Source organism: Ascaphus truei, chromosome 1 (genome assembly GCF_040206685.1).
Source record: "Ascaphus truei isolate aAscTru1 chromosome 1, aAscTru1.hap1, whole genome shotgun sequence".
Taxonomy (NCBI): domain Eukaryota; kingdom Metazoa; phylum Chordata; class Amphibia; order Anura; family Ascaphidae; genus Ascaphus; species Ascaphus truei.
The window spans coordinates 270,900,567-270,920,817 of record NC_134483.1 but is presented as its reverse complement, the minus strand read 5'-3'; the positions used below and the strand labels follow the sequence as shown (position 1 = coordinate 270,920,817).

Below are 20,251 nucleotides of genomic sequence, written 5' to 3'. Positions count from 1 at the left end.
ACCCTCGCATCGCCTCCTCTCTCCCTCCTATCGGACATGCGCGCCGCTGGGGCAGACCCATGCGCACGCCGACGCCTGCGGCTTACCTCCGCCTCCATGGATGTCGCGCGCACGCACGCAAGTATGGCCACCTCCACTGCCGCCAATGATCTTGTTTCTCACACCTGTCCTGCATCCAGCCTCAGCCTATCAGCGCTCTACCTACGTCTGACCTCACTGCTGGTAGTTCCCATTGGTCCCTCTCGGTATATAGTGCTACCAGCCCAGAGCTGATTGCTGAGCATAGTCAGTCTCTCGTTGTGCTTGCTACAAGCTACCTCACAGACTGCTCTTGTCCTGTTACAGACCCTTCGCTTGTTCCCGGACTCCCGTTTTCTGGCACCCTCGACCCCGGCTCTTTCATCGGACTTCTACCTTCTCCTCTCCTCGACTCTGGCATTGGACTTCGACTACTCTTGACCTCTCCGACCCTGACTCTGGCAAGTACCTCTACGATTCTACATTCTCCTGCCCCGACCCAGGCTATCCACACTACTCTGCTTACCGGACCCGCTCACGCAGTCCAGTCCGGTTTGTGGTGAGCACCTGTGACCAGTCCCGTGACATCAGGAAGGAATTTATTTTTCCCCTTAATGGGTTTTTTTGTTTGCCTTCCTCTGCATCAATAAGTATAGATAAGGATAATATATCTGTTGTCTAAATGTAGCATAGGTTGAACTTGATGGACGTACATCTTTTTTCAACCTTACCTACTATGTAACTATATAACTATGTTCTATTTTGAGAACTTGTCCCCGGAAAGCTGGACTTAGAAAATGTCTTGACTTGAAAATCTCTGAAGCCGGTCGTTGCTATTTCTCACAGAGCATCTTTTGGTGGTTTCAAATGTGCCGCTGCTGTCTTGGCGCTTAGAATCAGATATTTCAGATTCATTTATGAAATACTACAGCCAATCCAAGCGTGGGAACTTTATAACCAAACAATCAGCTGCCTGCTAGTCTTCCAAAGCCGGGCAGTGGGTTCTTCATAATGGAATAAGGGCATGCGTGAGGTTGCCACCATAGCCACTTATTATTCAGAAGCCACCTGCGGGGCTAGCTGCCTCTACATCTAGGGAGGTGACTACTTGCCAGAATGGCTTGTATTCATCCCAGGACGTGGATACTTCACCAAACCATCCTGCTCTAATGGCTTTCACACTTCTGGGGGCAAGTGTGGCTTTCAAGTCCGGACCTAGACCAGACCTGCAGGGCCAAACTTAGTAGCCATTTGGTCTCTCAGGTTCCCGGGCTTGAAAATTCCCTGCTCATGTTACAGTGCACAAAGCATAATACATTTTAAACAGACCCGTTTAATAAAATATATTTTTATACTGTGTCTTGCTAAAAATGTCTAAGGCTAAGGCCCCGCTCCCAGAGTCAGCGCACCTGCGCTGCTGACAGGCGGTGCGCTGAGATACACAGACCGCGATCTGCGGTCTGTAGGGAGCGGGAGCCGGAGCGGGAGGTGGGCGGGAGGTGGGAGGTTTGATCGGGAGGTGGGCGGTTTGACAGGGAGGGGGGGCGTGGCTTGAGCGGAGGGACCCGCTACTCTCCCCCCCCTCCCTCCACGGACTCAGGCTGGAGCTGGAAAGTAAGTTTAAACACACACACGCAGGCACTCATTCATACACACGCGCACACACACAGGCAGGCACTCACACACACACACGCGCGCGCACACACAGGCAGACACACACACACACACACACACACACACACACGCGCGCACTCACCTGCTTTCACTCCACCCCGCTCCCCGAAGCCTCTCCTCCTCCCGAAGCCTCCCCTCCCCATTGGCTCACAGCCACACACGTCACGCGTCAACGCTAGGAAACACCATTCTCTGGTGTCTCCAGCGGCTGACGCGCTACAGCGTGTAGTGCTCTGTGCAGCCAGGGGGGACCGGGACCGGCTCGCGAGGATTCCCCTGCTGGTGGGGAACTCGCGACCCGCCGCCCGCGCCAACGAGCGCAGCGGGACCGAGGCCTAAGTCTTTCTTTGGTGTCAGGGATAGAATAAGAATGTATACTCTATTCTCACTAGCCATATCCCTGTCACACTGTAAACACCTGTCTTTACATTTTTACCCAAAATAAACCTTGCCGCTTTATCAGATATCTGGAGCACCCCCTGAACCCTTTTACCGGGTTCAGGATGCCTTGGACATGAATTGGGCATTCCCCCTTATACTAGGGACCCCTGTACTGTTCTGGGGATACCTTGATCCCCTATGCCCATTTTACCTTTCTGGTCTGTGCTGAAGCAGGGACTCCTGGCAGTGAGCTGCAAGAACGTTTTCAGGGTAGGATTTTGACCGGAGCATTGTGCTTCAATGTATCCGAGAATCTTACCTGATTCCCGGCTACATTTTTGGGGTATCCAGTAACTCTGGCACCCTGCTACATAGCCACAATCTGCAAAGATTTTCTCTGCAAACCCCACCCTGAAACGCATAGCCTAGCAATCTCTGGAAAGGCAAAAACATAAAAATTCTTTATCGCATATTTTACATACAGGCACAGCAGTACATATACAACAGTCAAGTCCAAGAGCTGACACTCTAGGACCCCAAAACATGGATCAGGGACAACCAAGTGGGCTTGACCTTTATTTGTGAGCCTGGTTACCCCCTCACCTTCACAGTCCCCCCCCTTCCTCCGAACAGGATCATGACTTTACTTCCGAGGCGTAGCTCAAGGAGTACACTGAGCTGGAGTGTTAGATCTTGTGTATCAGGTGCCGTTCCGGATTTCACAGTGTATCAGTGCCCTACACGTTTTGTTTGTCACAAACTTCCTCAGGGGCTACGACTTTTCAGGGAATCACCCTTTTTTAAAGTCCCATATCAAATTGTCACGGCGCAAATTAAAAATGTAGTACATTAAATACAAATTAAAATGTCTTTACTAACAGCATGAACACTATAAACAAAGAAAAGAAAGCTAGTATAAATGCATATGACCAATTTCTTATATCTTTGAAAAAAAAAATATATTCAATTTCACCACTGGAAAAACATTTTATACCCAAATGTCAAAGTATTAGTACATATATATTTAAAAAAACAAACAAATGCAAAGATCAAATTGGGATTTCAGTATCAAAATTAAGAAGAATTCATAATTAAAATGTACAATAAAAGTCAAAGATTCATTTAAAAAATCAATTTTCCCAAAATGTTTTAAAAATAAATAATTTTGTGGTAGGATTGTATTCTGTATTTATTAGTTTGTGCACTTTCACCAGAACGCTTAATGAAAAAAATCATTATACACTTTTATGTGTTTGGTATGTTTGTGCACCTATAGCTACACACCTGTGCACTCTCCTCAGGTGATTAGCACCTGCACACCTTGCTGCCCCCTCTCCCTGCATCTCCCGCCTCTTTCCCCATTTCCTCTCCTCTCCTCCCGCGTGACGCCTGAGTGCGCCGGGCACGGGATGACGTCACGGGCACGGGAGCCTATCACGCCGCTGACGTCTGGTGCGTCTCCCTGCGCTCGCGGTTCTGCGTCTTCTTGTGTTTAACCTCTTGCTGCCCGGACGCCGCCGCCCGATGGATCCCAGCGGAGGCGCGCGGACAGAATCCGGAGTGCAGAATCCGGCGGAGTGAGGAGGAGACTGCGGGCAGGTGAGAGCAGCACACAGCAGGAGTGCGGGGTATCACTGCAAGGTACAGGAGGGGGGCGCATCCCCTGCAATGTACAGGAGTGCTGGGTATCACTGCAAGGTACAGGCGGGGGGCGCATCCCCTGCAATGTACAGGAGTGCTGGGTATCACTGCAAGGTACAGGAGGGGGGCGGGCAGTTAGTAAGTAAAATAGTTATAATAATCAATGGTTAGAGTGGCTTTCAAAAGTAGTAATGCGCCTGACTTGAAAACGTGTGGCATGCATGTGACAGGGAAATCTATTGTGACCATATTATACAAATATGGATATACTATTCATGCTAAGGCAGTGGGAGGCTTTATAAAATATTAATTTTTCATTTCACATCAGTCAGTGAAAAAGAAGTAGCGATACTGAGGTTGTAAACAAAAAAAACAGTGATGCACTGCACCCCCTAGGCCAGGGGTCTGCAACCTGTCAAGGAATAAGAGCCATTTTATTAAAAAAAATTCTTTCTCTTAAATATTCAGAGAGCCGCAACACATGTGTAACCCTTATCCCCCTCCCCATCCCCCCATTCCTCCCCCCCATCCCCCCATTCCTCCCCCCCAACCTCAGATAGGGTCTCCTAGGGAATCTAGTACTCAGGCTACGTGTCTTTGTGTGGTGCATATCTGCTGGCAACAGCATGGGGTGACATGCGATGACATGGGGGAGAAAAGGACAGGCTTCTGGGGTTGTGCCCCCGTCTCTTACTGGTGCAGTGCCTCCATCTCCTGCAGCCCCCAGCTGTATGGGGTGAAGTACCTAGAAGAGAGTTCTCCGTCCCCTCCTCCCGATATACTCCTGCCTGAGGTTGAAGTGTAAGTAAAAGTGCAAGGTCTTTATTGGTCTCTCTACTCAGCAGCCAGATCACACTGCAGGCTGTCTTCCTCCAGGATGTCCCTGACCTCTCTCCCGGCCTAGGGCACCAAGAGTGGGTCCAGCTCTTCCCCTTCCCTCTAGGCAGGGTAGGAGGTATGGGGTGCACACTCTCCCTCCCCGGAGGGAGGCCTCAAGCCTACCAGTCCTGGCAGCTTGGTCTGTGTCACCCTTGTCCCTCTCACTCTGGGGACAGACTCACTAAATAGGAAGTGGCAATACCCTAAGTAGCTCCAACAGGCACCGCCCCTGTGTCTTCTGATTGGACACAAGGCCTGATGACCTGCCTTCACTGACTCACTGCACTGCCTGAAGTGGGGAAAACCCATGATTGTTCCTGGCAACCTGCCCTTACACAGGGATTACTGCCTGGAAGAGGGCAGACCTATAGCCCAAATCACACAGGGCTACACATGCATGAATATTACACCCCCACAAACACATACATACACTGTACACACACTAATGGGTATACAGTAGGGCCCTGCTTTACAGCATACCACTCATACGGCGTTTCCCAGTGTATACCCATATTCATTAGGTTCGGCGCTTGTTCCGTTTTTCCAGTGATTTTCGACATGACGTGCACAGCAGCAAAGTATCCGGCTGTCACTAAACAGCAGTTTTAGTGCGTGCGCAACTCCTTGTCAGGTGCCGTTTCTCAGCGAAACAGTCAGTTTACAACTCTGCATCTCTGTTTTCAAAGGGCACCGCGTTACGGCGGTTTCTGCTTTACGGCAGCGGCCTGGAATGGAACCCGCCGTATGAGCGGGACCATACTGTATAAGCATTAACATATGCCAAAATATGTGGGGGATAAAATGCATCTCACAATAAGTATTTTTTATTTAGTTTTCATTGTTTTTCTGTGCAAAACAGTGTAATTTACAAATACACAATTACACAATACATACACTACCTTCCCCAAACACCTACTGTACACGATCACCTCCCCCCCAAATATAGATATGTAGCCCCCTTTCCCCGTGACTAATGGAACTACGTGTGCTGACTTTACCTGTGGCTCATAGAAGGCCTAAGGCTTGTCATATAGTGCGTGCGCTTCCGTGCGCGCACCTCAATGATAATTGCAGGGTGTAAGTCTGCAGTTGCTATACATGAGACGTGCGCACGGCCGTGAGCATTCGTGCAGCAGATCTGTTAAAATACAAGAAATTTGTATTTTCGCGCTGCGAGCCAATCTCGGCGCGACCGAAGGCTGTGATGTCAGAGACACGCCCCCTAGCCTCGCGCATCACCGCTTGTGCTATAGCAACTAAACGCGCATGCGAAACGACGGGAGTGCACACGCACAAACGCGTACTATATAACAAGCCTAAGCCTCTGCTGCTGGGAGCCTGGGGTGAGCTCTCGCCCTTCTCTGTATAGCGCCTCCACCTGATGAGGGATCCAACGTAGCGGGATAACCCCTCACAGGAACCAATACACGGATAAGTAATACACACACGTATAATATAACTGTTTACTAACACACACTAATAACAGTATTACCCCCAACACAATGTCCCCACAATACACTGACCCAACACAATGTTCACCACTCCAGTGTGGTTCCCCCATAGTACTGAGGGTGCCCTGGGCACCTAACCACCATGGTGTCCACAGAACAAGGCCCACCCACAGTGTGTGGAGTAGTGCACCCCTGTGTAAGGTCGTTGGTGCACGGTGGTACCTTCCTGGTTTCTGACCAGATCAGGGTATATGGGGGATTTTGGATCAGCAGGACTGCAACATGATCCCATGACGCGGGGTCTACCCTCTTGCCTCACCGTAGGTATCCGACTGAGATGCAGTAGGAAGGACAGAGGGGAAATTCGTATCCTGAGGTATCCGTCTCTTGAGGGAGTTCCAGTTTGAGTGTCTCCCTTAAAGTCTATAGTGTGGCCTGTGGTCTGGTCTCTCGCCGCAGGTCACCGATTGGCGTCTGGTCACCGTTGTACTAATACTACCACAGTAATAAGGCGAGCGTCCCTACCTGGGGACCTTCCCTACAATACTGTGTCTTTTGTGGGGGAACTCTGGCCTAGTCCCAGGGCTATTGGTACCTGGGACACTATCTCTCCCCTTGGCTGCCTCTGTCAGACTAAGCGGTCCGTTCGCGTCAAATATGAGGGCCCGGCGTGGTATAGTACAGGGGAGGCAGACAAGCAGCTTGGGAGACAACGGGTCCGGCTGCTACAAGAGGCCCAACCAGCGCCGGCTGGGTCCCCCCGCTGCCACCGCCAGGATAGTAGAGGCAGCAGCAGGGGGTCGGCAACCTGCAGAGAGCCGCAAGTAGGAGCGGAAAGAGCCGCAGGTTGCCGACCCCTGCCCTAGTACCACCGCACAGCAACTAGTGCTAATCGTAAAACTGCGTTTTTATTTCTTTATAAAATGCTTTACAAGGAAGTAATACATTGGCAGCTACCTCTCGTTTTCAAGTTTATCCTGGGCACAGAGTTATGATGACAAATACATGGTTACATTAAATAAACAGGGTTATACAGTTTTGGTGCTGCATCCATGTAAGAATATAGATTCAATTTAGAAATGATTATAATATTACAGATGTAGCAAACGTTAGTTCTGACGCTTTGGCGTTTTTACGGTGGGATATTCTGTGTTAACACTGCCATTGAATCCTATGGAAACTCAGTGATATTTTGTGTTCTGACGCTATATACTGTCATCAGCGGGAGCAATTAAGTCTGCTACATTCTGTACTTTTAACCTCCAATTGTACCCATTTAGCAGGCCCTAAACCTATTGCACTTATTTCTGACAGACTGCAGAAGAGTGTCGCTGCATGTCTCCCATTCGTTGAAGCTCAGCACCTGCAGATAATTACAGCAGCTCGGAGGTTGATAACTGACTTGATACATGATCAGCAGGTTGTAGGGAATTTATCGCAACTTATCACAATTATATACATGTACTGTAAACATAAAAAAATACAAATGTTTGTTGCACATGTTAATGTCTCTTTTAGGAGGTATTCACTTGCTTTGAGCTGTTGTTATTGAAATGTAACTATGTTCAGCCTTAATCAGGCTTATGAAGCACAGCTTTAACTGTTTTGTTAAGCCACGGCATGGTGTAATAGATATATATACCCTAACGCTGAGTCCCTACTGGCGCTGAGCGTGCTCATTCATGGAGAGCGCTCCAAGCATGAGCGCCGGGTGTCCTGCATTTATGCGAGATGGGGGGGGGCATTGCAGGTAGTTGAGCGCGTGGTAAAGTATACATTTTTTGTTTAAGCGCGGGTGAGCGTGTGCACGCGCGCACAACGTTAGCAGGGATGTACAAATATCTATATATGTAAGTAACCGCCGCAAGAGCCGTGCGCTCAGCGCTAGCGGGGACGCAGCCTAAGGCCCGGGCCATAGAGGCGTGAGGCGATCCGAACCGCGCTGACGCTGAGGCTCGCCTGCTGAAATCTGGGCGATTTCATGCCCATACAGGCGAGCCAGCGGGTGCGATCGGAGCCGGGGGGAGGTGGTTGGAGGCGGGGCAGTGACGTCGCTGGGCCAATCGCCCGCGACGCACTGACGTCGACGTCACGGCGCTGACGTCACGGCACCGTGACGTCGACACTGCTGTGCTGGGATTGGAGGTTTTCAGCAGACAGCGCGCTGAAAAACAGCTTGGTGCTCGGCTGAAACCTCCAACTCCTCAGCACGCCTGCGGATGCTCGCGTGAGCCCCCTCTCAAGGCATCCTCATTGAGGATGCAGGGGCTCAGCGCGGAGCGTCCGCACGGCTCAGCGCGGCCTGTCCTTCTATGGACTCGGCCTAAGAGATACAACCAGGAAGTTTTGGACATTCTCATATACAGCAGAGGCTCCAGCGCGCGGAGCACTTCTGAGGACACTTACCTACTACTCTAGAACACCACCCCTAGCGATTGTCACTTTTAACTCATTTATGCTGCCTTAATTGTAAGTGTGCATATACTTTTTATATTGCTAACAATAGAATTGTTTACTGATCTCCGGTGCGCTCTGTTTTTCTTTTTTTATGGTGTTGGAAATCTCCGGCGTGAGACGCCCGCAGGAGCTTTGGAGTGCTCCAACACAGGAGATCAAATTTTACATCTAACCCGTGGGAACATGAGTGTGGTTAACATCCCTTCCGTTGTTTTAAAACAAATTAGATTTTTTTTTTATTAAATGAAGGTTTATAAACATAATAACTTATCAGTATAAATTTTAGTTTTTTGGTCTATATCTATCTGGAACATTGAAAGTATCTGCTTCATGAAAATGGTTTCTTGTCTGTTGCTTTTTTTTGTCCTGCCCGCACAGAGGCAAGTGCTATCAGTTTTCTTGGTGCTATATTGCTGTTGATTGATATGCCCTCTGGATACACTGGTTTCCAATTTTTGGGGGTTAAGAAACCCTATAATTATATTGTGATATTTTGCAGAACCCCAACCCTCAGGAATAGTGTCTGAGACCAGATGCATTGTAAGGAACCCAAACCCTCTCTAATAGCGGATCTGAGATCAGATGTATTGTAAATTCTTCTGTATTTGCTACAATTTTCAAATGACCTGAAAATTGCATGAAACCCTTTAGGGAGGGAAGGGGAACCCCTGTTGAAAAACACTGGTGTAGAGGCTTTTGGAGTTTTTAAAAAAAAATTAAGCTTCCTGTTACAATTTGAAAAGTCTGTCGGACTTGCTCAACGCTTTGGTTTATTCATAGATAACACCTTACAAATCTTAACATTTCTAAATTATATCATTTCCTCTTTTTGTATTGTTTGGGTCAGCGCATTAAGATGGCAGAACCTTGGGCAAAAAAATCTGGAAGAGGTGTTACGACTGCCTCATCTGGTAACACAAACATATACTTCTAGATTTGTGTGAGTAAATTGTTCCATGTGAAAATCAACTCCCTAAACCAGGGGTGGGGAACCTTTTTTCTGTCAGAGACCATTTGGATATTTATAACATCATTCGCGGGCCATACAAAATGATCAACTTAAAAATTAGCCTGCTATATTTGGTCAAACATTTAATTAACTCACCCCTAATGTGATGACTGGAACTGCTTCTCTTTGGTGAGGTGTGTGATGTTAGGCCTGGGACATAGTGTGTTATAAGCGCGCTCCTGCTCTGCCTCGCCTGCTGAAAATGGGGCTTTTCCCTGTCCTTGCAGGCGAGGCAGTGGGGGCGGAGTGGAGGCATGCCGGGAGGAGGGGCTAGTCCCCTGCTTCCATTGGATGGGAGCGGTCACGTGGCCGCTCCTCCGCTTCTCCGAGCGGCAAATTTCAAAACTGCCTGTCTCGGGAAAGTTTCTCAGCCTCCGCACGCATCAGCGCGCATGCGGAGGGAGAAACTATAGCCGCGCTGATGACAGATGCAGGGGCTTTGTGCATCTGTTCAGCGCGGCTCAGCCCGCCTCAGTGACGCTGATTCCACTATGTCCTGGGCCTTAGCTGGTATTGATGATGTTGCTACTTGCAACTGGTTTTCCAGGTTTGGGTGGGTGACTCACTGACACACACTTGGGTGGGTGACTGACTGACACACACTTGGGTGGGTGACTGACTGACACTTGGGTGGGTGACTGACTGACACTTGGGTGGGTGACTGACTGACACTTGGGTGGGTGACTGACTGACACTTGGGTGGGTGACTGACTGACACTTGGGTGGGTGACTGACTGACACTTGGGTGGGTGACTGACTGACACTTGGGTGGGTGACTGACTGACACTTGGGTGGGTGACTGACTGACACTTGGGTGGGTGACTGACTGACACTTGGGTGGGTGACTCACTGACACACACTTGGGTGGGTGACTGACTGACACACACTTGGGTGGGTGACTGACTGACACTTGGGTGGGTGATTGACACACACTTGGGTGGGTGACTGACTGACACTTGGGTGGGTGACTGACACACACTTGGGTGGGTGACTGACACTTGGGTGGGTGACTGACACACACTTGGGTGGGTGACTGACTGACTGACACTTGTGTGGTGGGTGACACTTGGGTGGTGGGTGACTATGACTGACTGTGGGTTGGTGTCTGTATTCACTCTTACACTCACACACACTCTGACACTCTGACACTCTGACACTCTGACACTCTGACACACCACACACACCACACACACACACACACACACACACACACACACACACACACACACACACACACACACACACACACACACACACAGAAAACGGAGCAGGGGGGGAAACCACACACGCTCACTCACTCTCTCACTCAGAGAGAATCAGCTGCAAGAAGTGACAACTTGAGATGGATGCGTGACGGTCTCAGAGCTTAGATCACACTGAGTGGTGGGGCACAGATCATTGTCTGCAAAAGTTAATCATACAACATGTATTGAAGTCAAAGAGAACAATGATGCTGGGATTAGGTGTCACTCAGTGACGGAGTGACAGGCCTGGTGGTGTCCCAGGGCTCTCCTGCCTTCCCCCTGTCAGGGCCCTGCGTGGCTCCCTCTCCTCTTGCACTGCCCTGCTCCGCAGCTGCTGTCTGGTGTGGGGAGGTTGAGAGTCAGTAGTGAGGTGTCTCTCCCTCTGCAGGCTCGCTTTTCCATCCCCCAAGCCCCACTCTTCTTATACCCCATTTTCCCCCCCCTGGAGAGCTGCTTACCAGCGCCGCCCTGGTGATACTCGGGTCCTTCTTCACCTCAGGCGGCGGCTGCTGCTCTGGACTTGGACGTGCGCCGGGGGGGAAGGGGGGAATCAGAGCCGGGGGGGGGGGAGGGGAGGGAAATCGGAACAGGCGCATTACGAGCGCACTAAATCCTGTCACCCAGTGGTAACCAGGCGACGGGATTTATCGAGGGGCACGGCCAGGCCCCCTGGCTCACGTGGGCTGGACCAAATGATTTCGAGGGCCTTATACGGCCTGCGGGCCGGACGTTCCCCACCCCTGCCCTAAACCCATTGTGTGTGTATGTATGTTGTATGAACACTTCTATTTGAACAAGCTCCTCACCTGTACTAAACGCAGCACTTGTCACCTTAGGTCTATTTCTAAAATACTGTTCCCGGTCCCAAGTCTCAACAAGAATCCGGTCGCTCTTCCTTCTGTTATCGCGTCTCCACATCTGGAACAACCTGTCAAGGACTCTCAAAGCCGTCTCCAGTTTAAGTTTCAGGACTTCAGCTGTCTCACATTTTTATCTTGCCTGTAACTGTTACATATGCCCTTAACACTTATTGTCTGTAACTGTACATGAAATTTGTAAATATCATATATAACATACAAACGTAACCATGCATTGTCAACATAACTCTGTGCCCAGGATATGCTTGAAAATGAGAGTTTAACTCTCAATATATTATTTCCGGGTTAAACATTTTATAAATATTTCACAGGCACCTTTTTTTAATGCTACATATACAGTATAGGGTTACCTTTCATTGTTTAATCTTGTCAGTGCCCGCTCTCATTTAAAGTATCATCATACTGTATTTGTAAGAATAAAACTCTGCTTTGGTTGTGGGGGAGAGTGTGTTGGTTTAAGTGTACACCTCCTGTGGCACAAAATAATAGAACAAAATGTTAATTTTATTTGCCATTGAAAGGGGCAGTATACAGAGGTAGCCAAACGTACGGTTTCATAGAATAGAAAGGGGCAGTATACAGAGGTAGCCAAACGTACGGTTTCATAGCATAGAAAGGGGCAGTATACAGAGGTAGCCAAACGTACGGTTTCATAGCATAGAAAGGGGCAGTATACAGAGGTAGCCAAACTTACGGTTTCATAGCATAGAAAGGGGCAGTATACAGAGGTAGCCAAACATACGGTTTCATAGCATAGAAAGGGGCAGTATACAGAGGTAACCAAACGTACGGTTTCATAGAAAGGGGCAGTATACAGAGGTAGCCAAACGTACGGTTTCATAGCATAGAAAGGGGCAGTATACAGAGGTAGCCAAACTTACGGTTTCATAGCATAGAAAGGGGCAGTATACAGAGGTAGCCAAACGTACGGTTTCATAGCATAGAAAGGGGCAGTATACAGAGGTAACCAAACGTACGGTTTCATAGAAAGGGGCAGTATACAGAGGTAGCCAAACGTACGGTTTCATAGCATAGAAAGGGGCAGTATACAGAGGTAGCCAAACTTACGGTTTCATAGCATAGAAAGGGGCAGTATACAGAGGTAGCCAAACGTACGGTTTCATAGCATAGAAAGGGGCAGTATACAGAGGTAACCAAACGTACGGTTTCATAGAAAGGGGCAGTATACAGAGGTAGCCAAACGTACGGTTTCTGTGCCGTGGTCGCAAAAACGATTAACTGTGGGGGCTCCATGGTTTTGAATGGGACCTCCGCAGCGTTAACCCTTCAGAGCCATTAAACGGAATAGTCTGGAGGAGCAGCGCAGAGGCACGCGCGCACTCTTTTACAGTACAGAAGCAGTCTCTGTGAGTGAGCCGTGTCCCAGAGCAGCTCAGAAGGTAAGAAGCAGTCTCTGTGAGTGAGCCGTGTCCCAGAGCAGCTCAGAAGGTAAGAAGCAGTCTCTGTGAGTGAGCCGTGTCCCAGAGCAGCTCAGAAGGTAAGAAGCAGTCTCTGTGAGTGAGCCGTGTCCCAGAGCAGCTCAGAAGGTAAGAAGCAGTCTCTGTGAGTGAGCCGTGTCCCAGAGCAGCTCAGAAGGTAAGAAGCAGTCTCTGTGAGTGAGCGTGTGCCAGAGCAGCTCAGAAGGTAAGAAGCAGTCTCTGTGAGTGAGCCGTGTCCCAGAGCAGCTCAGAAGGTAAGAAGCAGTCTCTCTGAGTGAGCCGTGTCCCAGAGCAGCTCAGAAGGTAAGAAGCAGTCACTGTGAGTGAGCCGTGTACCAGAGCAGCTTAGAAGGTAAGAAGCAGTCTCTGTGAGTGAGCCGTGTCCCAGAGCAGCTCAGAAGGTAAGAAGCAGTCTCTGTGAGTGAGCCGTGTCCCAGAGCAGCTCAGAAGGTAAGAAGCAGTCTCTGTGAGTGAGCCGTGTCCCAGAGCAGCTCAGAAGGTAAGAAGCAGTCTCTGTGAGTGAGCCGTGTCCCAGAGCAGCTCAGAAGGTAAGAAGCAGTCTCTGTGAGTGAGCCGTGTCCCAGAGCAGCTCAGAAGGTAAGAAGCAGTCTCTGTGAGTGAGCGTGTGCCAGAGCAGCTCAGAAGGTAAGAAGCAGTCTCTGTGAGTGAGCCGTGTCCCAGAGCAGCTCAGAAGGTAAGAAGCAGTCACTGTGAGTGAGCCGTGTGCCAGAGCAGCTTAGAAGGTAAGAAGCAGTCTCTGTGAGTGAGCCGTGTCCCAGAGCAGCTCAGAAGGTAAGAAGCAGTCTCTGTGAGTGAGCCGTGTCCCAGAGCAGCTCAGAAGGTAAGAAGCAGTCTCTGTGAGTGAGCCGTGTCCCAGAGCAGCTCAGAAGGTAAGAAGCAGTCTCTGTGAGTGAGCCGTGTCCCAGAGCAGCTCAGAAGGTAAGAAGCAGTCTCTCTGAGTGAGCCGTGTCCCAGAGCAGCTCAGAAGGTAAGAAGCAGTCTCTGTGTCTGTCCAACTCCAGGATCATGTAGATCAGGGGTGCGCAAACTGGAGGGCGTGAAGTTTCCCTGGGGGGTGGGACGCACGGGCGGTTGCAGAGGCCCCGCGCTCTTCCCCAAGGCATTTAATGCCGGGTTATCGCGTGAGGCCTCTGCAATTTTCAACTTACCGGGACTCAGAAGCGTGGTGACACCGCAGGACCATGTGACGTCGGCATGGCCCCACAGTGTCATTTGAGCCGGAAAACAAGATAGGGACGCAAGTACTGGGGGGAGCAGGAAGAGGGGCGCAGCGCTAATAGTTTGCGCACCCCTGATGTAGATGACAGAAATATGGTCCTATAGTATTCCCCGTCATAACGTAGATACCGATATTCGGTCATCTACATCATCATGGGGTTGGACAGACAAGCAGACTGCTTCTTGCATTCTGAGCTGCTCTGGGACACGACACGCATGGAGACTGCTTCTGGACCGTAGCAGACTGTGCTGTGTACCTCTGCACAGCTCCTCCAGACTGTCTGGTTTATGATTAACGTTGCGGGGGTTCAGAAGCAGTCTCCATGCGTGTCCTCCCAGGCCATGGTCTGGCTTGAGTTGCTTAGTTACTGTAATTATTGGTTCATCAAAATCTGTCTATTATGCTACTTTGGGACTACAATAGCTCTGTTGGCAAAAGCCTAGGACTCTTTTTGCAGATATTAGTTGATTCCTGCCTAGTGGAGACATTAGCATTAATGAGCCACCTGGGCTGGAGCCTTTAAATTCAAGCAACCTGCAGTCCAGAGCTGCCTGTTCCTGTTCTGCAGACGGGACGCTGGCTCTGAGGTCTCTTAACCTAGCCTGTTTTTATGACTGCTGTGACTCCGCTACGTGTTTATATTGCTGTTCGCTACCTTTTGCACCTTGGCTGAGAGAGTCTATGAGGGACTACTGAACATTGGTTGGAGAAAACCGATTTTTGTTTCTGAAAACTTCGGCTAAATAAAAGCCTGCGTTTATTTTTCCAAACGTAAGGTCTCATGTCATAACCTCTGGGCGTATCCTACAGGGTTGCAGCACCCTTCTCTCATAGAAAAAAACCGTGAATTAAACAAAAAAGTGTGTGTGTGTGTGTGTGTGTGTGTGTGTGTGTGTGTGTGTGTGTGTATAGCCCTATTGTATACTGCTTTGCTAAGAATAAAATGCCAATATGTGTTGTGTTTTAGTGAGTCACATGACCCCATATGCCCCTGTGATGAACACCAAATAAAAGTTGAACATGATCTGAAGCCCTCCTCCCCCCCCCACTCCACAAACTGACCCACAAATCATCGTTTTATTAATAAAATTCACCTAACTTTTTCGCTGCTAAAGCAGTTTTAGCGACTAACAGAGACACGTAGCCAGCACACTGTCAAGGGCCACTTGCAGTTATAATATTTCTTTGCTTCCAGTTGTTTGTTAATTTGAAGATAATTGTAACCATTTCTCTTTTATATAAAGTTTTCAGAGCCAGGGTACCTGCAAATGTATATAAAATGGCAAACCAGCAACGTCAGCTCCCCCAGTGGATGTCGGCAAACGACCAAGAAATTATAAGTGATGACAAAAAGGTAGGTGCTGTCTTATCTTGGAAGTTCTTGACATACCTTCCAATTCTAAATTTACAATTTCTAAATCTGAAGGAACACAAAGCGTACACTTGCAGGGTATTGCATTATCTTATTGCTGACAACAAACTGCCCTGTTACTCTTTAAAAACTTGTATTTATTTATTTATTTTTTAAGAGTAGCTGAGGATAAATTGACTTGCGAATGTGGGGTATACCAGTAAGAAGGAGACGCTCCCTCTTTCAGGTGTTTCTTGGAAAAAGATTATGGGTACAACAAGTGACAGAGAAGCCCAATGCTACATCCAATATTCTCTTGAAAAAGGGTCATTTAGTTTAACCCTTTGGCCAAAGAATTGTGAGCCACGTCAAGGCAGACCCTGCTCACAGGTCCTAACACTACCAGATAAAATACTAATATACCTCTATTAGGATTAACATTTTCATTTACCTCTATTAGGAGGGAGAAAGACCACATTGGATCTATATCCAGTAAAATGAAAGGGTTGAACTAAATTACCCTTTTTCAAGAGAATATATAAGTATTTTTCTGTGTAGTTTTGTCATGTTGGATGTAGCATTGGGCTTCTCTGTCGCTTGTTGTATACATATGCCACGCTCAATAGCGCTTCTTTTTGACACTTTTATACATATATATATTTTGTGGGGGCTCAGGGGTTCCCCATGACGGGACCTGTATCTCAGGAAGCAGGGGGTCCCCGAACCTCAAATCAACGAGGTTCTGCTCCGGAGACCCCCTGCTACAATACGCTAGTATTGCATTCTATATGAAAAAATTTTGATCGATGTCGATTTGCGCAGGGAGAGGCGGCTCTCTGCAGCAGAAAGAAATCACCGGGTGAGCCCTATTCAGAGAGGTGATCATCACGTCGCCGGCTACTCGCCAGTTTTGCAAATGTTGCTAAAACAGGTATTCTGAGCTTTCTGCATACCGTGATAGCAACGCTGTCAAAACTGGCGATTTTAAACAGCCTGGCGACTTATTATTTTTCGGCGCTTAGTGCATAGGCCCCTATGTCTGCTTTAGGTATTTTTTATATTCCAAGATGGCGAACTGCAATTTGCAGTGATGTTTTCATCCTTTTAACATGAGAAATCAGTCGAGTAGTTGAGCTAGTCATTTTGTGTTCCGGATTGTTTTTAAACTACTTTGATACTGTACCTTGCGATTGGTGTGCAAACTTTTTTAATTGGGAGCCAGGGATAAAAGGAGGTCAAAACATAAAGGTAGCCAGAGGACAACCGAAGCCACAAGTCAGATTCCCCTTTTGGTGTGGAAAGGGTCTCCTGGGAGGGATTAATAGGGGAACCGTTTTGGAGATACAAGAGGAAATGCAACTAATAAACCAAGTGTAAACATTGAGAGATGCGACAACAGCCGGGAATCTATAGCCATTCGTATAGTGGATCAGTAAAGCTTTAGAAGCATCCTGTGTATGTCTTGAGTTTAAAAGTGTTTTTTTTTTTTAAATAAAAATAATAATAATAAAAAAAAAAATGGACTTATCCTGAAAGATTCTTCATTTGACAGCTACCGTATTTCCTTGATTCTAAGACTCATCTTTTCCCCCCCATTTTCACATGTCTGAAATAGGTATGCGTCTTAGGCCTGGGACATAGTAAGCGCTTAGGTGCTGCTGCTCGCTCTTGCTTGCTGCTGCTCGCTCTTGCTTGCTGCCGCTCGCTCTACCAGGAGCTTTTTGCTGTCCTGGCAGAGGAGACAGCAAGCGCGCTTGGGAGGCGGGTATCACTGTGTGTGTGTCACTTGGTAGCTGTCAGTGTGTGTGTGTGTCACTTTGAAGTGGTCTGTGTGTTTGTGTGTTTGTGTGTCACTGGGGAACCTATGTGTGTGTGTGTATATATGTGTGTATATTATATAATATTTTAAAAATAAAAAAAAAAGACGTGAGAAAAAATTATTTATTAACATTGTGCAACTTTGATAAATATATTCGCATGCACATGCACGCACATGAACATGCACGCACATGCACACGCACATGCACACACACATGCACACGCACGCACATGCACACACGCGCACACATGCACACACATGCACGCACACATGCACGCACACATGCACGCACACACACACGCACACATGCACACACACACACATGCACACACACACACATACACACACCTCTGTGCTGCCTCTGTCTTGTCTGGTAGTTACAATGCCGGACCGGCTGCAGACCCATTGGATGGGAGCGGTCACGTGACCGCTACTCCGCTTCCCCGAGCGGCAAATTTCAAACTTGCCTGTCTCGGGGAAGTTTCTCAGCCTCCGCACGCATCAGCAAGCATGCGGAGGGAGAAACTATAGCCGCGCTGATAACAGATGCAGGGGCTTTGTGCATCTGTTCAGCGCGGCTCAGCGACGCTGAGTGCACTATGTCCTGGGCCTTAGAGTCGAGGTAATAAAAAAATAAATAAAAATACTGCTAGGGGGAGCTGCAGCATTCAGCGTTTTACCAAAAGGCGCGCTGGCCGTCTGCTCTCTCCATCCATCCATCCTCTCTCCCCATTCTGTGTCTGCCTCTCTATTGTAGATAAATGTATACTATTGTCTGCTAGTTTAAAAAAAAAAAAAAAATTCTGCACATTTAATGTAGTGGGGGTTTTATCCCCCCAATTTTTTTATTTTTATTAATTCAAGGGTGCGTGTTAGAATTGAGGAAATAGTGTATATAATTGGGCCTAGTATCATACAGGAAACCAAAAAATATGAATAATTTGTATACTCTTCTTTAATAAGAATACAAATCCGCACATTCAAGTAAGGTAAATGACCATGTTTAAATTATACTATACCAAGGTAAGTATGGTTTTTAAAGGAATATCATAGCAGGAATTTCCACTTCACTCATATCCAGGGAGTTAAGACTAACCAACAAGTTTTTGTGTGAACCTTCAATTCAAGAAAATATAGTAGGTATGGCAGGTTATTTGTTTAAGATGGCTGTTTCCGATTTAAACTAATGTACTAATAGTGATTCAAAGGCTGTAGGCAACTTGGGTTCACATTACACATTAAAATGTGACTTCACATGTATGTGAGGTAAATAGCTCTATGTTTAAGTCAAATTCCAAGACAGTGAATTTGTTCCTGTTCTAGTGATATAACTTGAAAGATTTGAAATATTGAATGCTCAAATGGGGAAATGGGACACTCGTTTGTTCTCAAGTGCTCTTTCCCTAATTGTACAATTGGGGTGTGCTTGGCTGTTCACCTACTCTGTGCGTGTTTTGAGGCAAAGTGTCCCTGAAGATGGACCAGAGAAAATATCAGTCGCATGGCCCTTGCAGCACAGTATTAAACCTCCTGAGTCCTGTGGCCAGAACGTTGGGGACAAACATCATTATTAATACAACATGTGGTATGTTTGCCTTTCATACTCAACAACAATTATAATCCTAGGAAATACACCACATTTCAACCCTAATTTTCAGTTCTGTGGATACAAATGCAAGGCCGCGGTCCCAGTCTGCACTGTAGCACACGTGCCTGGCGGGGGGGCGGCGCGTGCACATGTTGAAATCGCGATCTGCGGTTTCGCCTATGAAGGAAGACTTGCAACTGAACGTGCATCGAGGGGTGTGGCTAAAAGTAAAGGCAGCGCTATGATTGGCTGCTAGTTCCTTCGGTCTGATTTGGCTAAGGAAAGCTGCAATATGATTGGTCCTCCCGGACACACGTGACACGGTCGCTAGGGCTAAACACAATTCTCTTGAAAGCTTGAAAATCTTTTGTGCACCGCAAGGGGAATTTGCGCGCCATGGTATGTAGTGGGCCCGGCCAGATTGAGGGGCGGAACTTGTTCGTGCAGCGCACGCCGAGCCGAGCACTGCAGAACGTACTGGCGACCTTGCCTTAGTTGAAAACAAATATCTCGGTCCTGCAAAGGTGAACAAGCTGAAGTTTTCGAGTCTACAGGATAACTGATGGCCCTCTTTCACGGACAGAACATTGACCATCATGGACATCTATGTAAAATGTGGAACATGATTGGATCTGGATAAAGAAAAGAAAGCGAAAAGGCGCACTGAGAAGCAGTAGAATTTATAATATAAAAAAGCCCACAAGGAGCAATACAATAAAAATACAATGACATAGACGAGCTAACTTACAACTACCTGGGTAGTGAGCTTGTGGAGTTCTCCTAAGCGGATGGCAGCAAGAGTATAGCTGTTTAACGCATTGGGACAGTGCGAGCGCAGATTACTGCAATTTTGATCATTGGATTTGGGTATGTCTGAAGTAGTGCAAGATACAAACCTAAAAAAAAAAAAGGCTGTACGGCAGCCCCACACTTTGTTTATTCCACTCGCTGTTTGTGATTTACTTCTGGTGACGTCCTACCAAAGTGTGGCAAGAGCTGAGTCTTGTAGCTTTTTTGAGACCCAAAACTGGGCGACTCCCATGTCTGGATGTTTGATATGGTTCCATTATGGAACAGAATCCACCTGAAAGAGTAACCACATTTGTACCCGTGATCTGTGATCGACTTGCATTGCTGCCGTTTTAGCAGGGTGGACCGGGCTATGTCTGTGTGTTCTTGAGG

General features: G+C 47.9%; 1 protein-coding gene across 6 annotated transcripts in view; it reads left to right on the top strand.

The window, feature by feature from the left end:
• Positions 1-3,486: 3,486 nt before the first annotated feature.
• The window catches only part of WRN (WRN RecQ like helicase), a 156,965-nt gene continuing 140,200 nt past the window's right edge, over positions 3,487-20,251 (top strand). For 5 of the 6 annotated variants that reach the window (XM_075604019.1, XM_075604011.1, XM_075604001.1 and 2 more), the window contains exons 1-2: positions 3,487-3,672; positions 15,556-15,665. In XM_075604019.1, the coding sequence (XP_075460134.1) occupies positions 15,655-15,665 (11 nt within the window). In that variant the 5' untranslated portion in view covers positions 3,487-3,672; positions 15,556-15,654. Of the gene's footprint in view, positions 3,715-15,555; positions 15,666-20,251 lie in introns of all 6 variants that reach the window. The other variant, XM_075603993.1, reaches the window with a different exon arrangement.